Below are 26,989 nucleotides of genomic sequence, written 5' to 3'. Positions count from 1 at the left end.
GCTGTGCCATAGCAACAGACACTTACAATGTTAAAAATCTGGCCCTGTATGATGGTCCAGTGCATAACTCCTTGCTTGCTCCAGGATCCCATATGGACACCAGTTCATGTTCTAACTTCCCATCCTGCTCCCTGCTTGTGGCCTAGGAAACCAACAGAGGATTGCACAAAGCCTTGAGACCCTGCACCCCATGTGGAAGTCTTAGAAGAAGCTCCTAGCTCTGGTTCTGATCAGATCAGATCAGCTCTGGCCCTTCTGCCCTCTTGAGGAGTGAACCAGCAGACAGAAGATCTTTCTCTCTGTCCAATTTTCTTAGATCAGTTTTTCCATTAAGAATAAACAAATCTTTTAAAAATGTTAAAACCCATAAAGCAAATGATGTGACAATATATAATGCATTCACACAATTGGTTTTCATGTGAACTTCATCAGTAAGGGCTCTGTTTATGGCAGCAAAAGCTCCAGATGCTCCATTCGAGATCTGGGAGAGGGAGCAGCTGTTGGCTCCGCAATGTGTGTGAGAGCACGCATCTGGACACTATGTGTGCAAGAAATTAGACAAAACTCAGCAACAAGGGGAAGGAGCTGGTAACATGAATAGAAACACCAAAACTAGTTATCTGTGCCACTCCATGTCTGACATTGCAATAAGCCATGATCATGTTAGGAGGCTTACATATATCATCCTCTGTCTAGTAATTAAGCAGTAGTTTTATAACTAAGAGTGTCTCTTTTATAAATGACAATGTGTTTGCATTACATAACTCCTTTAATATATATCATTGTAGCTGATAAGTGATTAAGCTGAGATACTTCAAAAGAAAGTATTTTCATGCTATGGTCATTCATACTGATTGCCAAAAACACACTCTGTCAGCATTTTTATCACATGTGAGTGTTTTCACACTGCATAGCTTTAAACTTTCTGATTGATATGAACCGTCCCCAAATGTCACAAAGCGTTTAGGTGAAGTGCATGTGTATATGTGTGGAGACACACACACACACACACAGATACAGAGTAAGAAAAGTGGCCTATGGAAAATTTCCAGGATCACAGAATCATACTGCCAGGGAGGACCACGGTCCTTTAGGAGATCAGATGAGATTGAGCACATTCAGGGTGGTATGGCCATAGTTGTCAACTGGTCCTTTTTTGCTGCGGCCCAGTGACATTGGGTAATTTGTCAAGGCTTAGGAACAGCTGAGCTGTGGTTAGACATTTATAAGTAAAGCACTGAAAGCACACATGGAGTACACAGCAGATAAATCAGAATCTTGTATCCTCAGATATAGAAACAAACTTTCCCTGTGTTTTCCTTCATACACATTATGTTAACATCAAAGGTGGAGTCACAGGGGCCAGTATGATGGCTCAACAAGGTAACCCTCTACCTGTAAGTGCTGGCATCCCCTGTGAGTGCCAGTTCACATCCAGGCTGCCCCACTTCACATCCAGCTCCCTGCTGCTGCTCTTGGGAATGCAGTGGAGGTACCCAAGTGCTTGGCAATGCCTAGCCCTGGATTGCAACCATTTAGGGAGCCAGTGGATGGCTCTTTGTCTATTCCTGTGCCTCTTCCAAATAAATTAAACATTCTTTAAAATAAATAGATTAGAGAAAAGTCAGAGAATTATACTGCCAGTAAAGGAGTAACGTTTTCTGGCACTGCCTTAGACAAAGCAATATAGAATCTGACTTATTAATTAGGTTTTTCTTTCATAGTAAGAGATTCACTTAGCCCCAGCTGTGCTACACTGTGACAGGCACAACGTTCAAATGCATGAAGACAATTAGCTTGAACACATAATGATCCACTAGTGTGACTCAGAGGACATTCAGCAAAGCTAGAACCTTCCTACATAGCTTCCCTGGTGACTCTCCTGGTATACCAAGCCTGTTGCTGCTGACTTCCCACTTCCGACCCAGTTCCTGTCCTTCCCACAGCTTCAGATGAGAGGACTCCTTCTCAGGCGATTCACCCTAAGCCCGTGTCTGCTCCTGCTTTGATCAGTGCCCAATTTTGGAAGGTCCCATCCACACCCATACCTTCTTCCTCAGCCTAAATATCCACACTTACTGTCACACTGAGTTCCATGTCCACATTCCCATGTTCTAGAAGGCAGTATCACTAGAATGTTCTAGCAACCTTCAATCTCACAATGCCCAAAAGTAAACCCCCCCTTTTTTTTCCTTTTCATGAGAAACTCAATGTTTCTAAGTTCCTGTTTTTATTTTTTTTAAGATTTATTTATTTTTATTGGAAAGGCAGATATACAGAGAGGAGGAGAGAAAAAGAAGATCTTCCCTCCGATGATTAACTCCCCTAGTGGCCACAACGGCAGGTGCTGCGCCAATCCAAAGCCAGGAGGCAGGAACTTCTTTCCGGGTCTCCCATGCAGGTTCAGGGTCCCAAGGCTTTGGGCTCTTCTGTACTGCTATTCCTTGACTGCTTTTCCTGGACCACAAGCAGGGAGCTGGATAGGAAGTGGAGCTGCCAGGATTAGAACCGGCACCCATATGGGATCCCGGCACATATCAAGGTGAGGACCTTAACCATTAAGCTATCGTGCCAGACCCTAAGTTCCTGTTTTAAAACCCATGGTCTAGGTACAAGCCCCAGCTAGCTCCTGCTCCTCACTGTAGCTTCCTGCTAATGCAGGTGCTGGGAGGCAGCACTGATGGCCCAAGTAGTTGGTGCCCAGCCACCCACAGAGCAGACCTGGTCTGAGTTCTAGGCTTCCAGTTTTAACCCCTTCCTTCCATCCTCTAGGGATTACATTTGGGGTGTGAGCCAGAGCTAGCCAATGGGAAGACTGTCATCTCCTTCTCTCTTTTTGTCTCTCAAAAAGTCAAGAAAGAAAGAAAATGTTACCAAGAAGTTTTCGGCTGTGAGCCCCACGGACTGAATTCCTATTGGGCCACTCTCCGTGATTGCTCTGAGAGTGACTTCAAATGATCTCAACTGTGCAGCAAGCAAGGTGTATCATTTCTCCATCAGGTCTGTTCATGGGGACGTCCGCTCCCCAAGCACTTGTGGTCAGCCCTAAGGACAGGTATTGCAGACTCCAGTGGCTGGGGAAGGTTGCCACTGTCAAGGCTTGCAGGCAGAAGCCCTTAGGTATGCATGTATGGGAAGGGTGGGGGCCAGGTGGGTAAGGCATGGCACCAGCTATCTCTACAATAAGGCCTTCTCACTGGCACGGCTGCAGTCATCTATGAAAATATTTGATTACTTCAGTTTCAGTTGAGGAGCAAAGAAAAAGAGAGCGAAAGCTCCCGAGCACGGGTGTACTCCCCAAATGCCCACCACCACTGAATCAGCCAGGACGTGGCGAGGCCTCAGGCCGGAGCTGCACACCCACGCTGGATCTCCTGTTGGAGTTCAGGGATCCAAGCACTTGAGCCATCACTTTCTGCACCCTCCTCACCCCCAAAGACACAGAAAGAATCTGGAATCGGGGTAGAGTTGGGACTCAAGCCCAGGCACTCTGATCAAGTATGGGTGCCCTGAGCAGTATCTTAAATGCTCTACCTCATGCCTGCCCCCCGAAACAGATTTAAAAACTCCCCCAGTTAATCAGGTAGCCTGACTCTCCCTCACTATTCTGGGAAGAGATTAATTCGCTAATCTGCCCTGGAAGCCATAACTCAGAATCCTTTTCTCAGGGGCAGCATTACCACAGAGCCAATACCGAACCAGGCCATCTGGACTTTAGCTTTCTGACCAATAAAACAACAATTGAAAAAGACACACAGATGTCTTTTAAGAAAATCATTCCCAGTTGTACAATTATCTTATAGTATCTGGTAGTCATACTCAAATATTTGATAAAATGCCATTTAAATAAAATCTGTGATGCTTGGGGTGGATATGACCCCCTCGAAATCTACAAAGTTTCTATAACACAACTAATTATGCTCTGTAATTAATCTCCACATAAAGCGATTGATTTATTTTTATCCCCCATCCAGTACCCAGTAAACTGCCCAAACTGCCCGTAAGATAACTGATGGTTTTTTGGAATATGAGTTTATAAAATAAAAAGAAAAAGAAAAAGCAGGTGCACATAAATCAAACTACTAATTCAGTGAACTATGATTTCATCTAGTCATTGACAGACAATAAAATGACCATTTCCTCAGGAGCTTGCTACTAGTATTATTTTTTTTAATAGCTAATCACAAATAGTTCCAGAAGGTATGCAGGCCAGCTCAGAGGTGAAGGTGGCTGGAGTATCCTGGTTCTGAAAGTGTTGCATGGCTATGTCCACGCTCACATAGCCCTACTCTACAAGGCTCACCCAGAGAGGGGTGGTTTTGTGCACTGGCTTAGCACGGGTCAGCCAGGCAGATGGGAGCTATTTTCAGTTCAGGCTCCTAGCAGGCAAATCTCATGATCTATCAATGCATCAGGGAGTGGGGCCAAATGCAGCTCACCTGGGTCAGGGGAGGCTGTGGGACTGCTACCAGCTTCCCACAGGCCTTTAGTCCTGTCTACACATGAGGCTCACTGAAGAGTGTTCAACAGAAGAAAGAAAAAAAATGCACACAACTGCAGACATCAGACTCCACCCAGACCCAACAAATCCAAACAATCAACAGGAGGGCACCAGCATTGTCTGAAGCTTCCCAAACGAGCTGTTGTGCAGCCAGAGTGGGGAAGCGCCACTCTAACAGCATAACAAAATGGGGTGAGAGCTGAGCTAAGGGAGGTGGAGGCTGCAGTGGCAAGGAAGGAAATATGTACCCAGAGAGTCCTGGGAGACAGGAAGGCTAGTGTTTGGGGAAGCACTCTGCAGTCTGCGACAGAAAAATTCTGAGACATTCTCAACACCATTACAAGGGCTAGAAGATGGAGGACGAGGAAGTAAGAGTTTCTGGCAAAAACAAAACCATACTTCTACAATACTGAATATATGTATGTAATAATATATGTGGGAACCTTGACTTAGAATTCTTAACCACAGTCAACGAAGGTTCAATGTCAACAACTTATTGTTTCCTTCCCCACTTTTCATTGTAACAATACTCTCACCTGTAATTGTAGTGGACTATTTCCCCACTAACCTTGCTGCTAGCAGTAGAGGGTATATATATTGGGCCCTGGTCCTTCTCTCAGCCAGCATCTGTACTGGCACAACCAACCCTTTTATTTTCAGCGATCCCTATGTCTCAAGTATTTTGGCTGAACGTATCGCATACCTTACAAAATCACCTGGTGCTTATTACGCACTCAATAAATGATAGCCACATGAAATTCCTATTGCTAAAACTCTTCTTTTTTTTCCAACTTTTTTCTTTATTTTTGACAATCTTTACATAGTTAATTAGGGCAAAAAGGTTCAAGGGCTACAGGAAAGTGGGTAAGACTATTATTTCCACATTGCTAAAACTCTCCTGTTACTTAATTAAACCTTTTTGGTTCTTTATTTTCAAAAAAATTCAAATATAGTTATATACCATGTAACAATGCCAATGATGAACAAAATATATGACAGTGGTTCTGGAAGATTAAATTAAAATTGCCTAGCATTTGTACTGTACCCTTTTTAAGTTTAGATATGTTTAGGACACACAAACACCACTGTGCAACAAATTCTGATGGTATTCAGTACAGTAACATGCTGAGCAGATTCACCTGTCTAAGAGTAATAGGTTATTCCATATAGTCTGTACAGAGGACTATATTATACAGGTCTGTTTACATCTACTTCATGCCGTTTCTGCAATGACAGAACTGCCTTACAATGCATTTTTCTGAAAGGTCGTCATCAACAAGTGATATATGACTAGACACATTCATTTGTTTACCCACCACTTGTCACAACTGACTATTTCTGGACTGGAACCATCAATGTCAGGAGAAAATTCTCAAGGATTAAATGCAGTTCACTCATTCCTGGCTGAGACATACTTTCTGGGTTGTGATCAAAGTGAAGGGAGGAGAGAGGATGATTCATGGAGAATTTAGGAATAGATTGACTTGGAACAGACACCGCAGGGTTCGGTAGGGAGGGAGCGTGAAGGTACAAGTTGAACAGCTGAACTGTGCCCTGGCTGCAGATTGTGTGAGCAACTCCTTCATCCCTCTGAATGCCTCTTTCAATAATGTGGCAGGAGAGGGAAGAGCTCCTCTTAGTCCTGCTGTAGCCACCTCCACAGCAAAGCTACAGTGAGAAAGCCCAGTGAGAAACATGAGCAGAGTGGCACAGCAGGTAGGGCCACTATCTGTCACATCAACATCCCATTCAGGCACTGGTTTGAGTCCTGGTAGCTCCACTTCCCGTTCAGCTTGCAGTTAATGCACCTGGGAGAAAAGCAGAAGATGGCCCAAGTCCTCAGGCTGCTACTACTCATTTGGGAGGCCCGGAGGAAATCTCTGCCTCCCAAATAAAGAAATCAATCATTAACCACACACAAAAAAAAAAAAAAAAGGAAAGAAGGAGGAGGAGAAAGGAAGAGAGAAAGAGAAAGAAAAAAAGAAAGAGAGAGAGAGAGAAAAAGAAAAAGAAGGAGAAAAACAAAAAGAAAGAGAAAAAGACAAGCAAATTTCTCTAGATTAACCACTCAGGTTTGTAGGGACAGCTCACTCTGAAAACTGTCCTTTCTCGGCCTGACTTCACAGACTGATGGTGTTGAAAGATCAAGATGGCTGCTATGTAAGGCCACGAACCAGCTCTAGGACCTTGGTCAGTTACCATGTGTCTAGAGCTGGAAGTAGAGTCAGGATTCAAACCCAAGTACTCTGACAAAGGATGCAGGCATCCAAACCACTATCTTAACTGCTGTGCCAGACAGCTATCCTAAGGAACCTTTTTTAACAACTAGATGAGATATAATCCTTATATTTCACTCACTGTACACATCAAATGGTTTTTAAAATATATTCAGTTTCTATAACTACAATTTGAGAATATCTCATCACACCAAAAAAGAAATCTTGCACCACTGGCCATCCTCCCCCATCCCAGGCCTTAGGCAACCATAAACTACATTCCATCTCTATAGGTTTGTCTAGTTTCAATGCTTTCAAAAGGTGGAACCACACAACACATGGTCTGTTGTCTGACTTCTTTTACGCAGCAAAGTGCTGAGGAGCATTCTATGCTATGGCCTTACCATATTGTTTATCCATTCACCTGCTGATGGACACAAGGGTTGCTTGCTACCTCTTGGCTATCATGAAACTGATTGCTGCTGCTCTAACACATGTGTAAAGTTTTTGTGAAGACATGCATTTTCATTTCTTTTGGGGCAGAACTGCTGGGTTATATGGTAATTCTATGTTAAACTTTCTGAGGAGCCACAGGACTTTATTCCAAAGTAGCCAGGAGGCTTTCTTATTGGGATGGGGGACACAGAAGGCAGTGGGACTCTACAGATCAAATAGAGGGACCCTATGTAGTTCTCAACAAACTCAATGTTAGCTGAGTTCCTTATGGATTACTGCTCCTGGGCCCAGCATGGTGGCCTAGTGGCTAAAGTCCTCGCCTTACATAGGCTGGGATCCCACATGTGCACCAGTTCTAATCCCAGCAGCCCAGCTTCCCATCCAGCTCCCTGCCTGTGGCCTGGGAAAGCAGCCGAGGACGGCCCAAAGCCTTGGGACCCTGCACCCGCATGGGAGACCTGAAGGAAGTTCCTGGCTCCTGGCTTTGGATCGGCACAGCACCTGCCGTTGCACTCACTTGGGGAGTGAATCATCAGATAAAGGATCTTTCTCTCTGACTCTCTTCCTCTCTGTATATCTGACTTTGCAATAAAAATAAATAAATCTTAAAAGTATATTTATAATTTATTTTAAAAAAAGATTACCACTCCTAAACTCAATTTATAAGGCAATCAATATTGTTACGATGTTTGTGCACAATCTAGATGCCTGAATTTCTTTTCTTGGATACCAATCTTCAGTGAGGAAGGAAAGCCCCTCTACTCTCTGGCAACCCTAAGGCCTATCTGAGGTTCACCTTCAGCACTGAGGACAGGACTGGCTCCGGAAAGAAAGGCGTGGACTTCTCAGTTCCCAGGGAGAAAGGCTGTGGCCTTCCCTCCACGACAGTTAGTAAACAGGGACAAAACGGGGACAGAAATTTCCAACTCTCTTATTCTTTGCAGGAGCCACAATCATCCGCACAAATTCCAAGTATATCTGCAACATATTTCAGCAAAGCCTTTACTTTGCCTTTTCTTTACTCCTAGGAGGATCGCTTACCCTAAATTCCATTTCACCTTTGCTAGTCCTTTCGGGTTAATTTCAGTCAGAGACTGTTCCTTCCTGTGTGATCTTTGCTGATTCATCCTCTATTCTTGTTTTTATGCCTACACTTAAGGTCTGTCTTTCTTTGCATCTGACCTATATTCAGTCCTTTCCAGAAGGTGGTAAGATACAAATCAAGATTGTGCCTCTGTTCTGAACCAGTCGTTCGCAGCCCTTGGTCAGCTGTTCTACTTCCAATCCAGAACCTGCCTGTGGCCTGGGAAAGCAGCAGAGGACAGCACAAAGCCTTGGGACCCTGCACCCAAGAGCGAGCTCTACAAGAGGCTTCTAGATGCAAGCTTTGAACCAGCTCAGCTCTGGCCATTGCAGCCATTTGGGAGTGAACCAGTCTCTGTCTCTCGGTAAAATCCAACTTTAAAAATAAATAAATCTAAAACAAAAATCTGTGCATAATTTTTACATACTAGGTATTTTTCCATTAATTTTCTGAAGATCCCCTGCAGATCTGTTGTTTTCGCATCCATAGTTTCTCCCTCTTTCCTTTAGTTTCCCTAGTCAACCACTTCTGGGCTCCAACTTTTACTGCAGTGCTCGTGTGTTTCCTGAGGACCAGTCTTACAGATGCAACTATTTACTAGAAATCTCGACCTGCTTAATCCAAAGGCACCCTAAACATGCTGTCCAGTTTGAATGGTATTTGCAGGCTGGGCCCTTGGGTGATTAAGATAAATGAGGTCATGAGGGTACAGCCTGGTGCACTGAAGGTGAGACCTGGCCTAGCATGCATGCTGTGCCTCCTCATGTGATGTTCCCTACAATCGCATGATGCAGTAAGTAGGCCCTCACCAGACGCCAAACAGATGCTTTTGGATTTCCTTGCCTATAAAACTGTGAATCACATAAACTTCACTTCTTTGTAACCAAATTCTCCTAAATGTCCTCTGTTAGCAAATACCATCAACCCCTGTCACTCCTACCCTGGACTCCCTCTTTGCACTGGTTACAGTACAATTAATACCATTCTTTCCGCCTCATGAATGCTACTCATTGTTCTTCCTTGCATTATATCCCTTCTGCATTTGCTTTCACACTCTGGGTAGGACTGTAGCCTCCTCTCTCTCTGTAGCTTGTTGCAGGCCAGTCCCACAGTTCCCCTTCTAAAAAAAAACATGATTAAGTTATGCCCGATTCATGTGTCAATAGTTGAACACTAGGTTTCTTCAGATCCCACACATGAGTCTTCAACAATCTAGCCCTCCTCTTCTAGAAGAACTCCCCTAATATTTCCTGAAGAATCAGAAGGAGAATAGGATCAGGGACAAGGATATGAGGAGCTGGATTATGGCTGTGCCAGTTCTTAGTGGGGCAAGGTCATCACCCTGTTTCATTTTCCTCACCTGGAAAATGGGCACAGCAGTGCTTGTGCTTAAAGCACTGGGCTATTTCTATTAATGAACATTCAGTACCAAAAGATGCATCCAAGACCAAGTCTGAGAATTTTGTAAATACTAGATAAAATGACCAATATCATTATCCGGCCACAGACACGCAGCTGTATTCCATGCTCTTTTAGGTCTGGTTCTTTATTCTGAGCTCCTTTTTCTGGACCTTCAATTCCAAAGGGAACCCCAACTAGGAGCCCTTCCCCAGGCAGTGAAATATCCCTTCCTTTGCCAGTCGCCTAAGTCTGTGGGCTTAGCAGTGTACTGAGTGTATGTTTGACTCCCACGCCTCAAGTCTGACTCCTAGGGATTAGGGCTGCATCTCAATAACAGGTGTCCTCCTTGCCCTAGTCCCTTGCTCAGGCCCTGCCTGAACAGGTTCCCGCTGCAGCTTTGCTGAATGAACACATCTTTATCCCTCACTTCACGGGGTCTGATGGACTCCACAGCATGTTATTTCCTCAAGCCCCTCAGATCCTGTCTTCTCTGTGTGTCCTGGAAGCACCTGGAGGGAGGTACGGCAGGCCTGTGTGGCCCAGGCACAGCTTGGCCCAGGGCCTCAGGGAAAACTCCAGGCTTTCCCTGCAGATTCCTAAAGGGGTGGACCATGGGAGGAAACGGGAGCGTCCACATTATAGAAGTTATCTGGAGACACTTGCTCCTCAATGTTGTATAACTTATGCTTTAGAAATCATATTGATCCTGAAACCTTCTAGATCCTAAGTGAAGCAAAGGGTAGTACTCCTCCCAAGCTTCTTAGAAAGTATTGGCTTTCATGACACAATTGCAAATTTATTTCCAGGATGATCTAATTCTAACGTCATTCTCTGTCAATGACTCAAAACATTTTTCTCAAATATGATGAAACTGTCTTTCACTGTACAAGAGGTGAGGGATGAAAAGTAAAATAGCTACATGTAAGTATCATTGAGTTTAATAGTTCTCATTACAACATAGGTCTAGACATTGGATGTTGTGATGACTGTCTAGAAGATGGAAGAACTTCTAGTGAAAGTAACATGTCCTCTATGTAAAATATGAATGACAAAATAGATAACATCAGAAAAAGTATATTAATACTAGTAATTTCACTTTGAACTCATTAATCTTTAAATAAGTTTTGCATTAAAAATTTATAGATGAGTATGCGTTTATCTTAAGGTATAGTAACTACCAAGCAATAAAGTAGAACTAATTTTATAAACAATAGAATATAAATGTTTTATATATAAATAAAAATGTATGATCTGGATACACATAGGTTAAAGAAATCTTCCTGGGACACAAATACAGTTCTTCTAATTTTCCCCCTGTTTATCTGTGGTTCTCTGCAATGCACTTGTAAACTTAAACAATTAAAGGTTTATTTTAAGTAAGAAAAACATCCTTTTCATTAGAAAACTAGACATTATTCTTAAAAATTGAGTGTTGAAATTACTTACCAAGAGACTCTCTCCAGCCACTCCTCTGTTGTTGAAAACCACACATCTAAAAACCAGGAAAGTAATCCTTGTTATTTCTACACATGATGCTGGCTCACAATATAACTCTAAATTCATCTTACTGACACTGGTTTACAGCTGAAAAGGTTTGGGAAATCTATTCTACAAATATATTTGACAATTTCATCTCAATACACTAAAATGCTATTCTAGTTCTTTAAATTCAACATGTGGATTCAAATTAGACAACTGCTTATTCAAGTACTGTTAATTTTTTAATTTTTACAGGTTTTTTGCATAAAGCTAGACATCCAATCAGTGAAAATAAAACATTTTCAATGCAAGTCAAATATGAATATTTCGGTTCAATTAAAGAAAAAACGTCTTTTATTCAATATATTTGTAACATTAATTAGTATTTGTTTACCTAAGAAACAGCTATTGTTCTCAAAGCTCAGCAAATTTACATGAAGTGAAAATGAAGTGCCAGGCCCCTCACACCAGCAGGGCAGGACTGCACAGAGTACAACCGACTTCAGGAGGAAAAATTAACACTGTCTGGGATCCCATTTGCATCACCTTTGCAAGGTTTTTTCACTATATTGCAATGGTGCTCCATGGGAGTAGTTGATTAATTATAGCAATTGGAATGTCATGCTATCATCAAAAAGTTATTCTAATTACAAAATGTATTAACCCTTACTTAATTTTATGTCAAACACAACCCTGGGTGTATACTTTTTACAAGTCTTAGAAAAAATCCTGACTTGTCTCCACCTAGGTTCTCACTACTTCTGCATCTATACCTCATGCAAATCAAAATTCATTTTATGTCTACCTATTCAATCAAGGCCATTTAAGATGCAAATTCTCTTCCTTCTTGGTGCCTGACGATTGTACAGGTGCTGGGCACTGATGAACTCACCACTCTACAAAATATACTCAATTCTGACTCTCAAGGAGATTAGATTAAAAAATATTTACTCATTTGAAAGGCAGATTGATGAAAGAAGAAAAAGAGAAAAAACAGAACTTTCATCCACTGTCTCATTCCCCAAGTATTTCTACATGGCTGTAATAGCCATGGCTGAGTTAGGAACTCCATCTGGGTCTTCCTCTGTGGCCAGCAGGAGGCCAGATGCTTAGGCCATCCTCTACCACCTTCTCGATGAATTAATAGGGAGCTGACTGGAGCAAGCACCTGGAACTTGCATCAGATGCTCTGATATGGGATACAGCTTAACCCACTGCACCACAACTAATTTATTCTGTGTGGTATTCAGGTTATATTTTTTTCTTTATTGTTTTTAATTGAAAGAGAGACAGAAATTTTTCATCTGCTGTTTCACTCCCCAAATGCCCACAACCAGCCCTGGGCCAGGCTGAAGCCAGGAACCCAGCACTTAATTTGAGTCATCTACATGGGAGTCAGGGACCCAAGAACCTGAGACATCATCTGGTTTCACCCAGGACGCCTATTGGCAGGAATAGGGAACTGGAAACAAAGCTGGGACTTCAGACACTCTGAGTCCTAAAAGGCATTTTCTTCTTCCTCCTCCTCCTATTCTCCTTCTTCTTCTTCCCCTTCTCCGCCTGCCTTCTTCTCCTTCCTCTTTTTTTTTTTTTTAATATTTATTTGTCTTACTGGAAAGAGTTACAGAGAGAGAGACAAAGAAAAAAGAGACCTGTTTCATCCACTGGTTCATTCCCAATTGGCTGCAAGGGCCATAGCTGTGCCAGTTCAATGTTGGGAGCCAGGAACTTCTTTCAGGTCACCCACAAGGATATGGGGGTTCAAGGATCTTTACCATCTTCCACTGCTTTCCCAGGCCATAAGCAGGGAGCTGGATTGGAAGTGGAGCAACCAGGAGTAGAACTGGTACCCACATGAGATGCTGGCATCATAGGCAGACACCCTACTATCCACCGCGATGGACCTCCCCAAGAGGCATTTTATCCTCTGTGCTGTGCCAAACTCCTGCTCAAGGCATGTTTTTATAAAGCAATTCTTTCTTGTATTTGAAATATCACATAGATATTTTTTAATATGCTACCTCTAACTTAATTTTTATTCTATTGTATAATTTTATTAGGCCCAAAAGAAGGAAGGAAATGTTTTTCTTTAAAAAAAAAAGTCTCAGAAATCTAATTGGGGAAAAGCTGAAAATATTGGCCTTTATTGACTTGGAGAAATTTTAAGTATACTAAGTATATGCAAGAAGCTAGAGTATGCTGTTATTATTTTACTTTTTGCATTAAAAAAAATGGCAAGATAGACCAGATATAAAGACAATTCAAGTGAGTCACCCATATTGCATAAGTACTTAAGTCACACAGGCATAGGTGCTAAAGGTAACTGAGACCTTGAACCCTAAGGCTCCTAGTCAGCCAAGGAAGTACCACTTTTAGACTGCAAACATTAAATAAGGATCCACATGGTTCCCAGAGCAAGATGTCACCATGTGACATCCCCTGAGCACAGCCCCAGAATTAGTGCGAGGAGCAAAGGAGCATCTCTACAAACGCCTGACACAGCAGCCTGTGCACCTGCACCCTTCTTCACAACTGCAGACTGGGACATTGGCACTGGCTTGCTGGCAACTCTTGGACTTGGCTCACAGTCCAGGACTGCCTTGCTAGAGGAGAAACTGAGTGGCACTCCCTGAGGACAGTATCCAGTCATCAGGAGTCATGACAGTGGGGTACCAGCCTTGGACAAAGGACAAAGAGACAGGAAGAATGGTTGATGTCCTTCTGTCCCTTTCTCCCACTTCAGCTGTCAACGAGAACCTGGTTCCTTATTCTTAACACCCGCTCCATCCCCTTTTTGTTTTACATAAGAGTTATTTATTTTTTTCCCACTGGCAGAGGTGAGAGCTAGAGTGGGGTGCAGGACAGGCCAGGTTGTGCTACCACACCAGCCAGTTCACATTAGGGTCAGGACTGGGGGCTGTTCAGGCTGGGCTAGGAGGCACCACCCACCAACATGAGCTGCAAGCCAGGCTGGGCAGCACCACAAAACCTGTGGGCCTACATTTAAGCTGGGTTGGGGCGAAGCAAATGTATCCACTACTGCATGCATGACCAGAGTAAGCGTGGGCTAGATGGGCTTTGCCGAAACCTTGGCTAGCAGGTGTTAGGACTGGGGGCAAGTCCTGTCAGGCTAGAATGCAGAACCACCTGGAAAGTGCAAGATCCAGAGCTGGGAGTGGGCCCAGCTAAAACCAGGAACCCAGAACTAAACCCAGAACCCAATGTGGGTAGTAGGGACTAAAAGTTCTGAAGGCAGTACCTGCTGCTTCCCAGGGTGCTCAGGAGTAGGAGGTTGGAATCAGAGAGGAGCTGGGACTCAAATCCAGGCACTCCAACATAGTATGCAGTTATCCCAAGTAGTATCTTCAACTGCTGTACCCAATACCCATTCCTTAAGTGTTCTCTCAAAACAGGAAAATGCAAACAGGGAAAGGATGTAAACACTAAATCAGGTGTGCAGAACTTCTGGCAATGACAGAACTTGATAACCAGGGGAACAGACGCGTCTCCTTTAATAAAGGTAATTAAAAGACTGCTGAGAGCACCAGAGTTTCTCAATCGCTGTCCCTGTGGGCACTGTACACACAATCATCCTTGAGATGCCAGGCGAACTTGCCCCAAGGTGCAACAATCAGAAACATGCCCAGAGATAGCCATTCGTTCACTGGGAACAAAGTCACCTTTCAGATGAGAAGTTCTATCACTGCGAGATGGACCCACGAGCCCTGCATTGCTCAGGGAAGGGACTGGCAAGAACAGAAGCGGTGGATCCTCCTCCCTGAGAAGCAGACTGCTCTGCCTTGGCACTCAAGCAAACCAGTGGGCAGGGCATGCAAACAAAATGCACCTCTAGTGGTGCTGGAACCACAGCAAAGTAGGTTGGTCTTTCTCTCACAGCGTTAGCATTCAATATGGACACCAGTTCAAGTCCCAGCTGTTCCACCTCTGATCCGGCTCTCTCTGTGTGGCCTGGGAAAGCAGCAGAGAATGGCCCAGAGCCTTGAGACCCTGCACCTGCATGAGAGACCTGGCTCCTGGCTCCTGGTTCTTGGCTTTGGATCAGCTCAGCTCCGGCTACTGCGGCCATTTGGGGAGTTAACCGCTAAGTAGAAAACCTCTTCTCGGGCCTGGCGCGATGGCGCATAGGTTAAGGTCCTCGCCTTGAACGCCCGGGATCCCATATGGGCACCAGTTCTAATCCCGGCAGCCCAGCTTCCCATCCAGCTCCCTGCCTGTGGCCTGGGAAAGCAGTCGAGGATGGCCCAAAGCTTTGGGACCCTGCACCCGCGTGGGAGACCTGGAGGAAGTTCCTGGCTCCTGGCTTCAGATCAGCACAGCACCTGCCGTTGTGCTCACTTGGAATGAATCGTTGGATAGAAGATCTTCCTCTCTGTCTCTCCTCCTCTCTGTATATCTGACTTTGTAATGAAAATAAAAATAAATCCTTATAAAAATAAATTAAAAATAAAAATAAAAATGGAACGTTGGGGTGGATATTTACAAGACAGATTTACAGTGACAAGGGGAGACAGACAGAAACATCTTCTCTGCTGGATCACTTCCCAAATGGCTGCAAAGGCCAGAGTTGACCTGATCTACTGCCAAGAGCCAGGAGCTTCCTTTGGGCCTCCCATATGATTACAGGAGCAAAAGACTTGAGCCACCTTCCGCTGCTGTCCCAGGCCATAATCAGAGAGCTGTCTTGGAAGTGAAACAGAACTGGTGCCCATAGGGATGCTGGTGCTGTTAGTGGAAGATTAGCCTGGTGGGCCACCATGCTGGCTCCCAACTAAGTTCTATATTCAGAGTGCTTATAACTAAGAGCAGTTGTTATTCCGCTATCACACATCACCACTGGCGAGTTTGTTGTCCCAGAGTCAGAAACACGTATGACAGGAAGACTCCAGCTGCCTCTTTACCCGAGCAAGACATTTCCTTCCTCCTCCTGGATCACCAATGCCTGGCCAGGCTCATTCCTATCTGCAGCTCCTCTCTGGATGGCATCTTCCTGGGCATAGGACTGGGCACTAACTACTTCTTTCCATCTGCCCAGACCAAATGGACGAGGCTCTTCCTTCAACCAGATTCTCTTCAGGATTTCACAGCTAATAGGTCTGCAGTATTTGTTACGGGCCAGTTGCAAGTCAACACTCTTTACACGTACTGCATCCAATCCTTATTGCCTCAGTACAAATGAGAGAACAAGTGCAGAGAGATATTTGATTCATCAGTGGATTCAAAGTTACTGCATGACAGAGCTGGAATGTGAATCCAGGCACATCCAATGCAAGACTCCATTGAACCACTCCAGTATGCTGTTCTACGCTATCTAACCTAGTAACATTCAAGCCTATTTTTCCAAAGAAAATGGGTGCTCTGAACACAGAGTACCCCTTTGAGAGAATGCCAAGTCTGAATAACAGAACAATATCCTTGGACATATGTTAGTTAGGGTATCATACTATAAGTGAAATAGCTAACAACTGGTCTCTGACAAAATGGGGCCATTAATCTGTGTCTGCCATACTGTATTCTAGATATCATAAACATGATACATTTCCATTTGGTGCTAGTCTCATGAACATCACTTACTAGCTCTTTTACCCAAATCTTAAAAAGTCAACTGCCGGACCTGGCGAGATGGCTCAATGGCTAAACCCTTCCTTTGTAAATGCCGCAATGTCATTCACATCCAACTCCCTGACTGTGGCAAGGAAAAGCAGCAGAGGATGATCCAAAGCTTCGAGTCCCCGCACCTGGGTAGGAGACCCAGAAGAAACTCCTGACTCCTGGCCTCAATCAGCTCACTTTTGGCCACTGCAGCTATTTGGGGGGTGAATCAGTGGATGGAAGATCTTTCTGTTTGTCTCTTCTTCTCTCTATGAATTTGTCTTTCCAATGAAAATAAATAAAACTTGGGCCCAGCACGGTGGTGCAAGTGGTTAAGGTCCTCACCTTGCACACCCGGGATCCCATATGGGCACCGGTTCTATCCCGGCAGCCCCGCTTCCCTTCCAGCTCCCTGCCTGTGGCCCGGGAAAGCAGCAGAGGACAACCCAAAATTTTGGGACCCTGCACCCGCGTGGGAGACCCGGAAGAGGCTCCTGGTTTCGTATCGGCATAGTATCAGCCATTGCGCTCACTTAGGGAGTGAATCATCGGACAGAAGATCTTCCTCTCTGTCTCTCCTCTCTGTATATCCGCCTTTCCAATAAAAAAATAATAAAAATAAATCTTTAAAAAAAAAAAGAAAAGAAATAAAACTCATTTTTTAAAAAGTTAAACTGCTTTTTAAAATAATTACTGAAATAAAAATATTGTGGTATTAATATAAAATAATTTATGATCTAAAACGTCACTTTGATGGGGGCTGAGGAGCCGACACTGTAGCATAGTGGGTAAGGCTGTCACCTATGATGTTGGCATCAGTTCATGCCCTGGCTGCTTCCCTTCTGATCCAGCTCCCTACTAAAAGTTTGCAAAAAGCAGCAGAAGGTGGTCCAAGTATTTGGGCCCTGCCAGCCATGTAGGAGACCTGGATGAAGCTCTTGGTTTCTCGATGCAGTCTGGCCCAGTATTGACTGAGCAGCCATCTGTAGACTGAACTGGCAAATGGAAGATCTCTCTGTAACTGTCTCATAAACAAACAAATAAACAAATCTACAAAATAAATTAGTGGGTGATCAGAGTTCACCCTTATGCTTCACAGCTTCATTGTTTTTTTAGTTTGGACTCACATCCTTCAAGAAGTGCCTGTAGATGATCCCTCCCACTTTTTGAAGATTTTTTAATTTTTACTGGAAAGTCACATTTACAGAAAGACAGAAGTATCTTTCACCCATTGTGTCACTCCCCAAGATCGGAACTCAGCCAACACATACCCAGGAGCCTTTTCTGGGCCTCCCACACAGGTACAGGGTCCCAAGGCTTTGGGCCATCCTTGACTGCTTTCCCAGGACACAATCGGTGAGCTGGATGGGAAGTGGAGCAGCCGGAACACAAATTGGCACCATATGGGATCTCAGCACGAGCAAGGTGAAGATTTAGCCACTGAGCCACTGTGCTGGGCCCCTATAGATGTTCCCTTTACTGCACCTGTAATGTTGCAGGAAGAGTTAAACTTCATCTAAAGCTATATAGTGACCACTGTGTGCTACTTTACCCAAATTAAAAATGCTCAGTCCAAAGCCCAAACTAACAAATAAAGAAATATTTTAAAGCAGTCACATATTATCCTCTTTTAAAATCATCTCCCAGTTTGAGATTCTCAAAATAAAGCAATGAACAGTGGCATCCCTGCCACCATAAGCAGGCTCTACGGTGACAAGATCTTGAGCCTAAGATGGCTTTTGGCACAGTGGATAAGACGTTGCTTGGATCAGCCATTCAGTCACTACATAGGACAGTCGACACCACCTATCAGGGTCCCTCGTGTGAGTCCTGGCTCTTGCATTTCTGATAGGGTTTCCTGACCATGCACATCCAGACAGGCAGAAGATGATGGCTCAGGTCCTTGGATCTCTGCCAACTATGCAGAAGAATTGCAATTCCAAGCTCCTGGCTTCAGCCTGGCCCAGCCCTAGCTAGGGAGTGACTCAGCAGGACACTATCTGGGAAGCCTGCAGCCCCCATCAGCATGTCTGAGTTCGATATCTAGTCTGGCTCCTGAAAATACCGTATTTGCTACTGCAAATACAGTCAGGCAGCAGTGATAACTTAAGTAATTGGGTTCCTGCCAGCCACATGGGAGACCCAGACTGAGTATGAAAATCCCAGCTTCAGCATCTGCAAGTGTGACCCAGCCCTAGCCATCGCGGGCGGTTGGGGGATAAATCAGTGAATGGCAGCTCTCTCTCTCTGTCTGACTATATGTGTGTGTGTGTGTGTATGCATATATTTACAAATACATATTACATGTATTTACAAATATACATTATGTGTGTGTATAAATATGTATGTGTGTGTGCATATATATATATATATATATAATCCCTCAACTGTTTCTTTTGCTATTCTCTAACAACCCTCCTTTGTCAAACTGATTGAACCTGCAGGCCTCTCTGCTCGCCCATGAATAGCCCATCTCAGCCCCCAGGAGTTTGACTTCCTTCCTCAAGGTCAAATTTTGCTCTGTTGGTGTCAGTCACTGTGCCCCTCGCTTTTTTTTAGATTTATTTATTTTTATTACAAAGTCAGATATACAGAGAGGAGGAGAGACAGAGAAGAAGATCTTCCGTCCAATGATTCACTCCCCAAGTGAGCGCAACAGCAGGTGCTGTGCCAATCCAAAGCCAGGAGCCAGGAGCCAGGAACTTCTTCCAGGTCTCCCACACGGGTGCAGGGTCCCAAAGCTTTGGGCCGTCCTTGACTGCTTTCCCGGGCCACAGGCAGGGAGCTGGATGGGAAGTGAAGCTGCCGGAATTAGAGCTGGCGTCCATATGGGATCCAAGCACGTTCAAGGTGAGGACCTTAACCATTACACTATTGCGCCAGGCCCCACTGTGCCCTTTCAGTTGCATCTGAAATTGCTGATCTATTCCTTCCCTCCATAAAACGTCCCTGAGAATTATTCTTTTTTTTTTTTCCCCTCAGGGTTATTCCGATAGCCCAGGATCTTAGTTTAGTTATCCTTGGTTTTCCCCCAGGGAATTAATTCCTGGAGCTCAGCAGATTCCAAAGACCTTAAATGTTCCAGTCTTTTCAATACAGCAGCACTGCACTGGCATATAACTTCCTCACATTCTCCTGTATGGTGTAAATCATCTCTACATTACTTACGAGCGTAACACAGTGTAAGTACTACACAAATGATTGATACATGATACAGTTTAGGGAATCACAACATGAAAAATGTCTACATTACAGAAGTCTTTTCTCCCTAATATTTTCTTTGTTTAAGATTTATTTTTAGTTGAAAAGTAGATTTTACAGAGCGGCCTACCATTCTCTGGCTCACTCCCCAAATAACCAAAATGAACATAACTGAGCCAATCAAAGCCAGGAACAAGGAGCTTCTTCCATGACTCCAACGTGGGTGCCAGCTTTCACTTTATGGTGACTGAAACTATGCATATGGAATCTGCTAATACCAAGTACCAAGAGCTGACTATAGTTCCAATTCTCCAAATGGCTGGCACGCATGCTGAAAGGAAGCTGGCATTCCTCCTCTCATTTGATTTTTCCTTCTCCATTACCAGAATGTAGGTGAGACAGCTAGGGCTAAAGGATCTGTGGGCTATGAAGCAACAGGAAACAATGAGCCTAGGTCACGGGTACTCCAGGGCACCAGCAGGGCTGCAGTGTACCGTCTTGGGCTTTTGCACAGCTCAGGAGCTAACCCGCGTCTCATTTCAGTCACACTCCCTCAGAGTTCACCCTGGTCCTTTCTAACGCATGGTTCCCTACTTCTGCAGCCTCTCTGTCACTTTCAACTACACTCCTAGGGAATTCAGGTTCTGATGTTAATACTTTACAGTTCTGAAATACTTAATAACTGCCCTAGATTCCACTGACCCTACTGTTTTGTAATTCTGGATGGGTCATTTGTTTTTATATTAGTTGGAGGTAGAATATCATGGTAAAGGAACAAAAAAAAAAGTCAAGACAGAAGATGATTCAGATGTTGTCAAAGTACCTGTTTCTCTTCTTATTTATTTATTTTGCAATGCTGGAAATCATTTCAGAGAATGGGAAAATAGGTTATTATTCAAGCACGCAAAATAGTACCTACTGAGCTGTGTGACTGAATAAAGACTTTTTAAAAAGAGAAATCATATACAAATGGATAGGATTTCCAGTAATTTACCCATCATACAGATGTAAAGTATTAGAAGAAAGAATGTTTTCGCTTGTCCTCTGTTGTCCATGAAAAAAGTTTCTCTCTAAACATATCCCTGGCCTCTCTCTACTCACCCTCAGGGCTTAACTGACAGGTACAATCTGGAAGAATTTATCTGACTCAGTTCTTTTCACCTCTCAGGGCAGGTCTACCCAAGGGAGTATTTTCTGCAATCTGCCAATCAAGAGGGACAGTGTGGGCGGGCTCAAGAGTCTCCACCAATTCTATTTACCTTTGACCTACTTAATAAGCTCTTTGGTCATAATCATCTTAAAAGAACTTTGACCTAGTTTCCATCCTTTCAAACATTAATTTTGAAGTAGCAGCTCCCAACAGAAAAATGTTATTTTCCTTTTTAAAGTTTTCAGATATAGGAGAAAACCTATTTAGTACCAACAATAAGCCCTTATGTTATGTTTCATTTGTCCACATGTTATGCGTTAGTTTCTGATATCTAAAATCATATATCAGGGCTGGCACTGTGACACAGTTTAGGACACTGTCTGCGATGTTGATATCCCAAATGAACATTGGTTTGAGTCCTGGCTGCTCCACTTCTGATCTAACTCTCAGCAAATGCACTTGGGAAAGCAGTAGGAGATGGCTCAAGGATTTTGGCGTCTGCAATCATGTGGGATACCTAGATGGAGTTCCTGGCTCCTGGTTTTGGTCTGGTCCAGCATGGTCATCGTGGAAATCTAGGGAGTGAATCAGTGATGCCAAGATCTTTTTTTCTATATCTGCCCCCTGCCTCTGTAATTCTACCTTTCAAATAAATAAGTCTTCAAAAAGAATCATATCTCACCAGTTCTCCCAGTGGTCTCACAGAATTTAGGACCCTCACTAAACATTCAACTTAACACAAATCAGCACCAGAAGCTGGATGGTTAATGCTATAAGCATGTTTCTTCTGTCTACAAAACTTTCTTGTATGACAGGTACTGTAACAACATCCATGCATTCCTGCGTGGAAAGCAGAGAGCAGATATTTCTCAGGACTTAGAGATGCCTGTACTTGCTCTTTCAAATTATAAAACTTTTATTATTCTAATCACAGAATAGAAAACGAAGAAAGGAAGACAAAAAAAAAAATCTACAAGGCCCACTTTGCACAGAATACTAAACCAAGTTAAGTTAGATACTCTAACTAAGGCCTCCAAAGGAGGTAAGGGTATTACCGCACTGCAACAGAAGGAAATTAAGTTAAAGCACAGTGGCACTAGGAAAGAGGAAGTTCCGACATCCGAGTTCAGTCCTGATTTCTCATCCTGCTGTATTACACAGTCTTCCATAGCTCTCTTCCCTGCTGCATCCCACACTACAGTCTCAATGATTTCCTACTGTTTTACCATCTAAAGATGCAACCCAGACTTACACAAAATTCCATATTTTTTTAAGGATTTATTTGAAAGGCAGAGTGACGTAAGAGAAGATTGGTTCACTACCCACATGGCTACAATAGCCTCAACTGGACCAGGCCAAAGCCAGGTGCCAGGGACTTCACCTGGGTCTTCCACATGATATTCAGGAGTCCAAGTACTGGGATCATCTTTTGCAGTCTTCCAAGGTGTCGGGATCTGAATGAGAAGTGGCGTAGCCGGGACATGAACCAACACTCTGATCTGATATGGGATGCTGCCTTTGCAAGTGGCAACTTAACCCACTGTACCGAAACGCCAGCTCCCAGATCTAGTTTTCACCTTACAGGTTTTTGAAATAATCTAGCTCTCTGTAGTAGACTACAAAAATACATGTTTGGAAAAGAAATATCATTAATTTTCATTTTATTTGAAAAGGAAAGAGATCTTCCATATGCTGGTCCACTTTCCAAATACCCACAACAGCTAAGGTTGAACCAGGCTGAAGCCAGGAGACTGGAACACGGTTTTTGGGTCTCTCACATGGGTGGCAGGGATTCAAGAACTTGAGGCATCATCTCCTGTCTCGTAAGGTGCACACTAGCAGGAAGTTGGAATCAGGAGAGGAGCTAACATTACAACTTGAGATGGGCATCCCAAGCAACCTCTTAAATACTGTGCCAAATGCCTGCCTTTACTACAAAAATACTTTGTAGCTCATCCTATCAAGAGGTAGACTGTACTCATATTTTTCTACCCTTTGACTCTGCTTTGACCCATAGACTACAGCAGAAAAAAACATTTTGGCAGTTCACAGTTTGGATCTCAAGAGACCTTGAAACTTTGGTTTTTATGTTGTTGAAACCCTCTTGTATCAAATGAACAAGCTCAAGCTAAGCATGATGCTAAACGAGAACCCATGCAAATATGAGTCACAGCTCAGAGGGTCCTAGCAGATGACAAATGATCCTAGATACAAGAACCACCCTGCTCAGCTCTGCCCAGATTGACAACTCACAGAATTATGAGCAAAATGGCAGCAGTTTTTAAATCATCAAATTCTGAAGTTGTTTATTACACCAAAAAATGTTATTTGATATAATATCTCTGGCCTAGATTCAGAAACTCCCTGCAGGTAAAAAAAAAAAAAAATCAATGAGGGAGTGGGCACTTGATGCATATGTTCAACTGTCTCTTAGGATCCCTGAATTCCATACTGGCGTGTCTGGGTTCAAGTCCCAGGTCCATGCTCCATTCCAACTCCCTTCTAATGTACACTCTGGAAGACATCAGATGATAGCTCAAGTACTTGGGCACTGCCACCCCCATGGAAGATCTAGATTGAATTCCTGGCTCTTGGCTTCAGCTTAGCCTATCCCTAGTTGCTTATAGGTACTTATGGAGTAAACCAGCACATGGGAGATCTCTGTGTATCTCTCTGCTTTTCAAATAAATATAATAAATAAATAAGATTTTTAATATGTGGGTAAGCTTAGCGACCATTGAGCAGCTTACCGAGTACGGTTTATTCATCTACTCTGCTTCCTTCAAGAGCAGCCTCATGCAGCGTTAGAGCTCCCTAGACCCAAACATGCTGGATCTTCAAGCTGCTGACAATAAATTTGGCCCAGCCTTTCTCTCTCACATACATTTGAGGTATGGACAACTTTTTAAAAGCTCCTTGTAACTCCTTCTAATACCTAGCACAAAGCCCTCCTTCTATAATACATCTTCCATAAAATTTCTGAATAAGAGGAAGGATGACTTTAACCCCTAGGAAAGCTATAACCTTGCAACTGCTTTGATGCACAGTGTTGTGGTGATAGCCCTGGGAATAAAAGCTGGCAACTTTTACAAGCAATGGATCAAAGCCATGTGTGCACTGTCAACCCAAGGCTTCTCAGACTCAGTCCTTGAGTTTCAACTACATTGCTTATAAATGCTGTTTCTAAGCCTTGGGATACAGCTCAGGCCAAATCTAGAATCAGCAATACCATTGCACACAAATAGCTTGATCTTCTGTGCCTTGGAAACATGACCCAGTTTTAGCAAAACAACTAGAACCAAACCCCATCTAACTTAACATGGAATAAAAAAATGTCTACTACTGTTTAGTAAACTTCTAGAATACCATGATTCCATAATTCTGAAAGACAATAATCATAGTTTCTGACACAACACTACTTCATAGACAAAACAGACTTTGTCTCTAAACATCGGAGTTAACTTGTTAAAACTGAATTAGCTACTATAGCATCCTCTGCTTTAGAATTTTATTTGTTTATTTCATTTGTATCAATTTATTCATTCTATTTGAAAGGCAGAGAGTCAGAAAGGGATTTCTCATCTTGGCGGTCCATGCCTCAAACGTGCACAACCACCAGGGCTGGGCCAGGCCAAAGCCAGGAACTCGATCCCAGCTATGGCATAGGGTGGCAGGGACCCAGTTATGCATGCAACACTTTCTGCCTACCAGGGTGTGTACTGGCAGGAAGCTGGGATGGCGAGCAGAGCTGGGACCCAAATCCAGGAACCAATAGGGAATGCAGGCATCCCACACAGCAGCTCGACCTCCATACCAAATGCCTCCTCCAGCTTTTCTCTTTATATATGTAAAGATATTCTTACCAACAGAAATTCAACATAAGTTTTTTCACTGAAACAAGTGTTTCAAGTTTAACCAAAGATAGGCCTTTAATAACAAATCACAGTGTGTTCCATGACAATAATTACCACCAATGTTAAAGAGTGGGACACACACAGGAACAGGATATGCCAGTGCATTTCACAGAAATCCTGGTTAAGATGCTAAACTGCACCTGCAACTTAAAGTTGCTAAGTCATTTGTGAAAAACAATATTATACTGTCCCGGGTGACTGAGTTGCATAATGGTTACTCAAAAACGCTGCAACATCATCTGGACACCAGCCACACGCACCTGTAGATTCAGGTGGACAGGAGAGGCCTGGGTCACCTCTGGAGGAAAGAAGAACGGCCCACAGGCTGATTCCAAATAGTTCTTACACTTGGGATCTGAGTCAGGGTGACAAGATTACTGAATCCTGGACCCAAACACACAGTGGGACATGAGGACCACTGCGTACCCACAGGGATTCACAAGTGCCACACTCACAGCATTTCCTCCATGGGGGTCTACTGTCTTTCTGACTTGGGGGAGGGGGTTCTCAATTTTCTACCTACCGATTTTAGTGCATTCATTTATTAAGTTTGCTGAGTACCTACTCTGTCACGTGCTCTGTGTGTGTGTGTGTGTGTGATGCATATTTCTGGGAGGGAAAGCAAATTCAGGTTTGCTGAATTCACATACAAAATGAGAAGTATCTCTGAGACAAACATGCAGGACGAAGTTAAGGATCAATGGAGAAACGTGTTTCCCAGTACCTGTATCCTAACTCCTCACTGAGCTGGATCATGTGGAGGATGTAGGATTCCTTGCTGGTCCCTGTGAGCCCAGGCAGCAGCAAGACAGTAGGTCTGGTGCCGGCAGCCACATAAGTCGGACTGTTTTCATTATCAAACCAGTCCAGCGAAATCTGTCCTCCATCGGCAGTCTTAATAAGTTCACTGAAAGAAATAAATGAAAACATTACTAAGTGTCCCATGTCCTGGCTGAAGTTCAGTGTTTTCATTCTATAACTATGATGATATTTAATCATTTCAAAACTGTTTTTCAGCATTCACTAGCACACATACATATAAGGGAACTTCTAAAAGTTTTGGGAAACATGGAATCAAAAGGCATTTATTTTGGTGCAGAGAACTTTTGAAATCCACGCAGTTTTTACATAATACACATTTCCATGAACTCTTTGAATATCCCTCATAGCTATAGCTGTAGATCATTCTTTTTCATCAGTTATTTAATGAGTTTATTTCTAGAACCCCCGTGAAATGCAGGGTCTAAAAGTGAACTTTAAAGTCCTTTGAATATTTATCTTCATCATTTTCTCATTATACTAAAGTACCCAGCACTTAACCCCTATTTGATTGAGGTCACAGAAATAACTCAACAGGGAATTACAAATGATGAAAAAGCTGATCTGACCACCTCGCCAGCTCATTCGAAAATTTGTGTATGACACGATTTTCAGTACTTCTCATGCAGGATCCATGAACCTACACAATTTTCTCAAACAGTGCTGGTTTCAGGCAATGAAAGGAATTCCGTGAAGACTAGATGACTCAGGGAAATTAGTAACAAGCACCATCTCAGTCTCCACGTTCCTGGCGTTCCTGGCCATACCTTGAACACCTCAAGGGCACGGTCATCAAGAACTGAAGCGCTTTTCAACACGAACCTACAGAGTCCCCAAACCACTGGGCGTCCTCCTCACCTTCACCCCGGTATCTACATGAGCGAACTGGCTGATTGTCATCACTGGAGCACAGGCCAGGGGCAGACATACGACAAGTGAATGACAAATTGTAAAACATAATCTCTAGACACAGTTCCCATCCCAGAAAGAAACCATTTACACCAGGGCAGGAAAAAATTAATGCAAAGGGAAGGGCAATGCTTGAATATTTCTTGCAGCTGGGGATGGAGCAGGGGACACCCCCTTCCGCGGTCATTCTTTCCTTTTGTCCTGTTTACTTACTAAAGCTGGGGTTCCCTTACCCAAGCACTGGGCCTG

General features: G+C 43.5%; 1 protein-coding gene across 1 annotated transcript in view; it reads right to left on the bottom strand.

Annotated features, from left to right (window-relative positions):
* The window catches only part of ABHD3 (abhydrolase domain containing 3, phospholipase), a 52,335-nt gene that overhangs the window by 15,884 nt on the left and 9,462 nt on the right, over window positions 1-26,989 (bottom strand). The window contains exons 4-5 of the mRNA XM_040984652.1: window positions 25,737-25,919; window positions 11,105-11,150 (exon numbers count right to left, since the gene is read on the bottom strand). Of these exons, the coding sequence (XP_040840586.1) occupies window positions 11,105-11,150; window positions 25,737-25,919 (229 nt within the window). The remainder of the gene's footprint in view (window positions 1-11,104; window positions 11,151-25,736; window positions 25,920-26,989) is intronic.

The sequence above is a fragment of the Ochotona curzoniae genome, unplaced genomic scaffold, assembly GCF_017591425.1.
Source record: "Ochotona curzoniae isolate NIBS_2020 unplaced genomic scaffold, NIBS_Ocur_1.0 contig_43, whole genome shotgun sequence".
Lineage (NCBI taxonomy): Eukaryota > Metazoa > Chordata > Mammalia > Lagomorpha > Ochotonidae > Ochotona > Ochotona curzoniae.
This window is presented reverse-complemented; position numbering and strand designations above follow the sequence as displayed.